Consider the following 8,629-nt stretch of genomic DNA (forward strand, 5'->3'; position numbering starts at 1 on the left):
ATAAACAATTGTTTAAAATTAAAATCTATTATTACAATTATGATTAAGGATGCAACCCTCCAAGCTGCTAAGCGACTCCTGTTAGGCACTGAGCTTTCTTATCTTTGGCTGTCTTTGCTGGAAGTTAGTAGTATCCAGGCTCCACACAGGCATCGTGCAGCACCTGGAGGGTTCAGGTTTTAAATCTGTGATCCAGAAAAACACTTGCTTAAACTAATCCTCATTCAGCAAAAGACTTCCACACAGCTTTAACTTTTGGCAAGTGATTAAGACCTATGGAATACTAAGTCATTTAAACATTTGTTTGCCATTAACTAGATATGTTAGTGTTTTATTGAATAGGAGAGAATTGGTAAATGGGAGGCTAAAAGAATATTTCAGAGTAATACCATGCTAAAGATGACCAGAATAGGAGTCACACTTATGGAAGATCTTCTAAAAAAGTGACAATGAACTGTCAGAAGTCTGCTGAATACAGAATTTAGTTTGAAACATTATATAAAACACTTGATGTCAAGAAGGAGGACAGTTAGAAATTGTCATTTTACCCACTGAAGTTCCCCTATACAGTACTGTATCAAACAAGATGTATTTAGGAACTCATATCATTACCTTAAAAAGAAAGTATCAAATAATCGGCACAAAACCAGCTTGCATTCACTGGGGTACACGAGTTGGTCATGTAAGTAGAGACTCTATTTCCTGACTGCTATATCGTATATATACGAAAGTATCAATTACGAATTCTAATTACACTAATGGGAAATTAGTATTGCTCTCATCCTCAGTAACTTAGAGCAGTTACATTCTGCTGTGTCCACTTATTTGTTTTAAAACTTTATATACCTTCTAATGTCTCCTTAAAACAAAGGGAACTGTCAACGAGTAAATAAAGGCAGCCTTAGGGATTTCAACTAGTCTCCCTAGCACGGCTACATCAATATGCCACTGATTCTGTTTCACATGTACAGCTGAACTATGAAACGATCTGATATACACCACATCAGAACCCTTTATCTGTTTAGAGAGAAATGCGAAGCATTTGCAATGTGCTGAACATGAGCTCCACATGGTTTCGGTGTTAAAAATCCTCATGTGTTTTGCACGATAAACAGAGAAATGCTCCATTGTCAATGTTTGAGATGTGAAAAGTCTACATTTTTTTATGCAAATAAGTCTTAATGTACCCACTATTATGCAAAAGCATGAATAGAACTATATAAGTATTACTCAGCACCAAGCTGGCAAGTACCGTTAGAAAAGCAGGGTAACAGTTTTGTGCCTGATAATCTCTCCTACAAAGTCTGTTATTTAGCACTACCTTTACTGTTTTCTTGGACACTTTCCTCAACTTATGTGCATGCTTTGAAAGTATTTGCACACTTGTTACACGTTTTAAAATAAGAAGACAAGGCATTAGAATATTGGCTCTAAACTACTTGGTTAAACTAACCTTCATAACTAAGTATTTAGCACAGGAAAATCATTGACAATGAGAAACTGGTTTTGTAAGAAACTAGATAAATAACGGAGCAATCCAGCATGTACTTCTTTTGGTTTGACTGTTGCAAGTAAAAGTAATAAAGCCATTTTCCTCTACCAAGAAATCCTCTGATGTATTGTATATCAAAACATATCCTTGAAAAATGTTAAGTAATTCAAAACATATTTCTGTGATATAATCTTAAATAAGTTTTTTTTTATCAAGCAAAACAGCAATTTGTATGGTGTAATCCTTTACCATTCCTATACTTAGCATGCAAGTCATTCTTCTACGCTGAAAATAAATCACACTTTGACAGTTTATAATTCATATGTTGATATGAATTGCAGCATCAAGAAAGAAGTAGTATCTGATTAGCATATGATCCACTGGCTACTTTGCTATTCCAGTGTTAACTAAAACAGCATCATTACTATGTGCTTAATAAGCCTTAGTAGATGTGAGTTTATGAACTTCCTTAGGACTTTGTATTTTATACAGACTATTTTCAAACTGAAAGGGTAATGTACTCTCCAGAAGAGGGTTAATGAAATGTATCACCCAGAAACTACCGTGTCAAACATTCTGTAAGTCTGTAACACTTGTAAAACAACATATGCAGAAATACTGGAAGACAGTACATCAATCACACTTTTTTGGTGATCTGGAAGACCAAGTGGCTCATACAAATAATTTTCTTTTACAGTATTTAAGTATTTCTAAGCAGAATGCAAATGCTGGCAACACATTGTAAAACTTCAATTGTAGTAGACTCACAGATGTTTCAAAGTAGAAAAAAAACCCCATAATGCACCATATTTATATGTTAATAAGTTGAAAAGAAAGCATTTTTGTCAAACTAGTCAGAATTTCCCTGTTGCAGACTCGACTCTATATTTACATGAATCAGCAATTCATTTATGTGGAGATTCTCGTGTCACATGCACTGTAGCTGAGGAAACACTCAGAGCATTACCCTACATGGAAAGATGTAATGGAAATCACCAGGTGTTAAGTATCTCATTTTACTATCACCCAAAAAGTATTCCCCCAAAGAAAAGCGACCTCTCTTCAGGCTACATATGTGTCTTATAAAATAAAACAGACGCTTTTACGTAAGAGCTCGATTCCTCTTTGTGGTATCCCTATGTTATTTCAAGGACTGTAAAGAAGTCCTTACCATCACCAGTTTTAGGCTATCGGAGCTCCACTGAACCGACCTGTGCCAGCACTGCCGAGATCAAAACCAGTCACTTGTGGCACCCCTGAAAGCACACCTCGCTCTGAGAAGGCTCACGACCGTCGCACTCGCTGCAGACGGAGCTATGCAGCAGCTGAGCTGGCAAATTAAGGCCTCTCATCTTGAATGAATGAATTTCACGTGATATGCGGGGGGGGGGGGGGGGGCGGGGGGGGACACGACATGAGAACATACTTGGGTGCGATTCTAGGCTCGCTAACATTTACATGTATTCAGAGCAACTGCTGCAAAGACTGCAATCACTGTGGCGTAAATGAGACCGCAGATAGGCTTTCCAGATTATTTAAGCATTTTTGGTCCTAATGAAAGACGTGGTAATTACAGCCATTAACGCTTCAGCGCCGCTGCTGCAAACGCACTCTCGCCCACGGCGGCAGGCCGGCAGCAGCCCCCTTTCCCCACAGCATCTGGCTCCTGAGGCGAAACTTTCCTCCTCTGCCGGCGCTGGCTGTTTCTAAGGCTGGGCAAGGAAGCACCGCGTGGGGGGGGGGGGGAGGGAGCGGGGCCGGGGGCGGCCGGGTGGCTGCGGCTCCGCCGGAGGGGGGGGGTCCGGACCCCCCCCCCCCCAGCCGCCGGGATTGGCCTGCGGGGGGGCGGCTGATAAAAGCATCTCACGCCGCCTTGCAGCTCGCTGCCTGCCCTGCCGGCCGAGCCCGCGGCCCGGCCCCCAGCCCCGCGCCCGGCCGCCGCTGCGCCTGCCGGGGGAGCGCCGCGCCCGCCGCCTCCTCGCCTCGGCGGGGCGGGTCCGCCGGCGACCCAGTCGGTGCGGCTGCACGGCTCTGAAAGGGGAGGGAGTAACAACAGTAATAAAGATCTGACTCTCCTTCCTGCGTGCTGTGTGCTGGTCCGGGCACCTGACTGCCAGCGGGGGGTGGAGGTGGGGGATGCCAGGCTGAACGGGTCATTGATCTGACGGTCGTGTCTGGTTGTGCTGGTGCGGGAGGCGGGGGGAAGCGGGCAGCGCCCCTCCCCGCCCACGGTGTGTGTGTGTGCGTGCGGGTCGGGGGCTCCGCGGCAAGGGGGGGCGCGGGGCACAGCGCTCTTACCTGCTTGCTGTACTTGCTGCTGGCCTGGCAGCTGTACTCGGAGCAGTGGTCCGACCCGATGGAGATGTTGTCGCCAGCGCCCACGAAGGTGTTGGCCGGGGGCAGGTCCTGCACAGCCTGGTGCTTTTTGCCGGCGGTGGGGGACTGCGGGTGCAGCTGGACGGTGGGCAGCGGAGAGCTCGATTTGTAGTGCCTGGCCAGGTCGGGGCTGCCTGGGCCGCCGTTGACCGAGCGGTACCGCCCCATACCAGGGCTGTCCGAGAGCTTCTCATTGACGCTGTCGTAGCGCTGCCCATTGGGCTTGGAAGCCTCGACGGTGACAATGCTGCTGTAGAGAGGCTGCTTGCCCTTCTTGCCTTTCTTGTCCTTCTTGGGTTTCTTGGCCTTGTCGTGCTGCGTGGGGTAAAGAAGTCCTCGTGGTCCTTCTTGCCAGCCTCGTAGCCATGTTTGCCCTTGGAGCGGCAGTAACGCGCCATACACCACCACCAAGATGAGGAGGATGACGGTCATGATGCCAGCCACCACACCAAGACTATGCTTAGCCGTTGCTTGCTCAGCTCGTAGCTGGGGTCGCCAGCAATGTCCTGGGCCAGGGGGCGTGTGGAGGCTGCGTGCCACCTGGCTTTCCACTACAGTGGCATTGGACAGGCTTTCGTTGACAAAGACATGGAGCAGGGCAGTGGTGGACTGGGGCGGCTGCCCGCTGTCATTCACCTGCACCACGAGGCGATGCAGGCCATAGTGCTTTGGGGCCAGCTTACCCACCCAGCGATACCACACCACTGGCCGAGTCGATCTCAAAGAGTTTGAAGGGGTTGCCCCCAATGATGCTGTAGTTGAGGTCTGCGTTGAGACCAGTGTCAGCATCAGTGGCGACAACTGTGGCCACCACGGTGCGCATGTTGCTGGAGGGTGGCAGCATGGTGTAGGAGCTGTTGCTGGGGAAGGTGACCGTGGGCGCATTGTCATTCTCATCCATCACAAAGAGGGACACAGTGGCGGTGGCAGAGCGTGGTGGCTCCCCTGCATCCACTGCCTTCACTTTAAAAGTGTAGCTGGTCTGCTGCTCACGGTCAAAGGAAACAGTGGAGAAGATGGTTCCAGTGTCGTTCTCGATGGAGAAGATGCTGGCTGCCTGGTCATGGTCACCCGGGCTGAATGGAGAGACTGAGCTCAGCATTGCGGCCCTTGTCGAAGTCCAATCACAGTTCACCATGCCTAACAGGGCTGTTGGGCTGCAGGTTTTCCTTCACGTAGAAAGTGAACACGTCTTGCATGAAGCGCGGTTCATTGTCATTGCGATCCGCAACCCGCCACCACCACTGTGGTGGAGCCCTGCAATGATGGCACACCTTGTCCCGGGCTGTCACCTGAACTCATAGGTGTCACGTTGCTCGCGGTCCAACACTGCCTGCACCGATACATCCCCGGAGTCAGGGTCAATGCTGAAGATGCCGCTTGGCGCCTCTGAGGAGAGGGGCGAGGCCTCCAGGGAGTAGGTGATCTCAGCGTTCTTGCCGCTGTCCCGCATCCGTGGCGACCACTGTGGCCACCCTCTCACCAGGCAAGTTGTTCTCTGGAACGAGACCTCCAGCACAGCCTGGCTGAACATGGGAGGGTTGTCATTAGTGTCCCCAACCCGCACCAGCAAGGAGTTGTTGCTGGACAAGCTGGGGCTGCCCGAGTCCACAGCCACAATCACCACATTGTAGTCACGGACAGCTTCGTAGTCCAGAGGGGCTGAGGTGTGGAGAAATACTTCCGCTTGTTCTGTGGACCCCTTCGCCTTCGCTGGCTGGCTTGAGCTGGAAGGGCACATCACCTACCACGGTGCAGGTTACCACACCGTTTTCCACCTTGGTCCCGGTCCGACACCTTTTTCACCTTGGTCCCGGTCCGACACCTGCACCAGGGCAATGGGGGTATCTACCAGAACGTCTTCAGCCACGCTAGCCACCCCGTCCCGGAGTGGGATGCGCCCAATTTTCCGGATGTCGATGGTGGGCACATTGTCATTCTCATCACGGATGTTGAGCACGACTGTGGCCTTGTCTGTCTTGGGGGGCTGGCCCCGATCTCGGGCCATGACGGTGAAGCGAAGCTGGTTCACCTCCTCCCGGTCGATGCGGTGCAAAACGCTGAGCCAGCCCGAGGTCTCATCCAGCCGCAGCAGGCGCCTGACTGACTCTGTGGCTGCCCCGAAGACATACTCGATCTGCCCATTCACCCCCACGTCCAGGTCGGCAGCTCGCAGCTGCAGGATGGGGGTCCCAGGGCTGCTGTTCTCTGCCAGGTCTGCCTCATAGACGCTCTTCTCGAAGCGGGGACTGTTGTCGTTCACGTCGGTGATCAGCACCCTCAGGATAGCCTGCGAGGACCGCGCCGGCTCGCCGCCGTCCCGCACGCGGAGGCTGAGCTCGTAGGAGTCCCGCTGCTCCCGATCCAGCGCCCCCTTGACGATCAGCTGCGGCTGCTTCTCCCCGTCCAGGGTGTCGGCCACCTGCAGCTCGAAGACGCTGCTGCGGGCCGCCGCGTCCGCCTCCTGCCGCCGCTTGCTGCCGCCGGGGTAGGGGGCGCTCTCGGAGGCCGCCGAAGCGGAGCCCCCCCCGCCGCCGCCACCGCGGCGGCCGCCGTCCCCGCCGGGCTCCTGCAGCAACTCGTAGCGCTCGATGCCGTTGTGTCCGAAGTCCCTGTCGGTGGCAGTGGGGAGCAGGTAGAGGGTCCCCACGGGCCGGTTCTCCTCCACGGTAAGAGTGAGGACGGGGGAAGGGAAGGTGGGGGTGTTGTCGTTGATGTCCAGGATGATGACCCGACCCTCGAAGAGGTCCACCCAGCTCTGCGAGGGACCGATGACCGACACCTCGAAGTCCAGGAAACACTCGTTCTCGTCGAAGATCATCTGGCACTGCGGCAGCTTCTCGCGGTCGATGCGCCGCTCCGTGGTGCTCAGCTCCCCGGTCATGTTATCGATCTTGAGATAGTCGGAGCCCGATTCCAGGCTGAATGTCACCTCTCCGGAGCCCGTCACGATTCCCAGGTCGGAAGCCACGTTGCCGATGCGGATGTCGGCGGGTCCTTCCTCGGCCAGCCGGTACCTCAGGAGCTGCTTGGCCGCTGCCAGGCTGACCCAGAGCGGCGGAGGCAGGAGGAGCAAGAAGCAACAGCAGCAATGCACAAAGCCAAGGAGAGTCCGCATCTTCCTCATCTTCCTCACACCGCCCCCCCCCCCCCCCCCACTCCCACCTGCCCCGCAGTAAAATCCCCTGATAAGCCAACAGAGCGTCTGAGCGTCCGGGTGATCAATTATAAATTCCTTCTGCTCCTGGAAACTTATTGTCTCATGTCTGGTGCAATTGGTGGTCAAAACCCTGCTGCTGGCTCCTCTGCTGCTCTCCCTGCCTTCCAGTTGCGATATGCTTGCAGTTCACGGGACAGTGTATTTTGCTGTTTAAAGATTCATCTCGGTAGATAGGATAGGATTTTCCTCCTCCTCCCCCTTCTCCTCCTCCTCTCTGATTTTACTGTAACCACTTTGCAAGGTTTGCAATAAAAGCAGAAGCAGCACTGTGCGATTCGAAGCCCCCCAGGTCGTCTTCTTCGACACTGGAGTTAACTACAATTCACACACGCTCGCTCTTTTCTCTCTCTCAGCCGTTTATGACCAAGGCATTCTGCCCCTCTCTGCACACGGCGGAGGGAGGGGGGGGGGAGGGAGGGGGTATATGTGATTCGCTTTATTCAAAGGGCTTGTGTCCGTGAAAACTCCAAATCCTCTTAGCAATGGGCAGTTCTTAAAAAAAAAAAAAAAATTAAAGGAAAAAATAAAAATCCCAATAACGTCGGTAGCTGCACAGTTGATAGGAGAAGAACCCCGTGTATTACAGAGCAGTCCACAGAATATCCCCTTTGGTTGGCAGAAAAGCACCCAAATCCATCTTCAGAGATCGTCTAAAATGTTCAGCTCTTTCTCCGGAGCGGATTTTTTTTTTAACAACTCTGCGCAAGGTCATTAGTCACAAAGCAACGATACAGAAACTGCAAAAGCCGTTTGCCCAGAATTTGCAAGGCTGTAGATATGAACATAGACACACAACAGTCCCAAGTTTGTTTTTGCATCCGCAGTTTGTGTGTGTGCCTTACCTGCATTTGGACTGCATGTGTTATAGCAATCTGGATCTGCAGCACTGAGAGCGATTCACAAATGAGATTGCAGTCTCTCTGTGTCTCCTCTTCCTTCCCGTCCCAATGCAGGTAACCAGATCTGAACTTGATCCTTTCAGTTCAAAGGTTAGCAACAAAACTATGTGTCCAAAAGCGAATATTGGTCTCTCGTAAATACACCCGGAAGATGTAACTGGATCCCCCACGTGAATTAACACAGATTCTGAATTACATCCATATAAGCGGAATGGCAAAGGGGAGGGGAAAAGAGCCGCGACGCGATTTAAAAAAAAAAAAAAAAAAAAAAAAAAAAAAAAAGAACACCAACCAAAAAAAACCCCCAAACAAAAACCACCAAAGCAGAGTTCTATTTGCAAATAAATTGTATCAGTCAGTTGTTTCCTGTGATCTGCACCGCCACGGCGGGTGAAATCTGCAATTGTGTATTCCCTCCTGTGTCTTTCAGAGAAGTGTGGATCAGGCGCTTTCACGGCAGAGCGGCTTGTGCTTTAAAATGTTGAATGGCAACTGAGAAGCTTCCCACTCGGAAACAAAAAAAAGAAGCAGTAAACCGGCAAGTTTGCCCAAAGTGGTGGGAGCTGCTGAAGCCTCTCTCGGTAGCTCTTCCCTGACGCTGCAGCAGCAGAGCCGCCTGCGCTACATACACACAGAAAGACA

The 8,629-nt window shown here is 51.1% G+C and overlaps 1 protein-coding gene across 1 annotated transcript in view; it reads right to left on the reverse strand.

The window, feature by feature from the left end:
- The window catches only part of PCDH7 (protocadherin 7), a 284,347-nt gene extending 275,723 nt beyond the window's left edge, over positions 1 to 8,624 (reverse strand). The window contains 13 exon segments of the mRNA XM_027799823.2: positions 3,791 to 4,188; positions 4,191 to 4,266; positions 4,268 to 4,320; positions 4,323 to 4,386; positions 4,388 to 4,555; positions 4,557 to 4,931; positions 4,933 to 5,103; positions 5,105 to 5,159; positions 5,161 to 5,315; positions 5,317 to 5,375; positions 5,378 to 5,570; positions 5,572 to 5,643; positions 5,646 to 8,624. Of these exon segments, the coding sequence (XP_027655624.2) occupies positions 3,791 to 4,188; positions 4,191 to 4,266; positions 4,268 to 4,320; positions 4,323 to 4,386; positions 4,388 to 4,555; positions 4,557 to 4,931; positions 4,933 to 5,103; positions 5,105 to 5,159; positions 5,161 to 5,315; positions 5,317 to 5,375; positions 5,378 to 5,570; positions 5,572 to 5,643; positions 5,646 to 6,995 (3,189 nt within the window). The 5' untranslated portion in view covers positions 6,996 to 8,624.
- Positions 8,625 to 8,629: the final 5 nt, after the last annotated feature.

The sequence above is a fragment of the Falco cherrug genome, chromosome 1 (genome assembly GCF_023634085.1).
Source record: "Falco cherrug isolate bFalChe1 chromosome 1, bFalChe1.pri, whole genome shotgun sequence".
In the NCBI taxonomy this organism is placed as follows: domain Eukaryota; kingdom Metazoa; phylum Chordata; class Aves; order Falconiformes; family Falconidae; genus Falco; species Falco cherrug.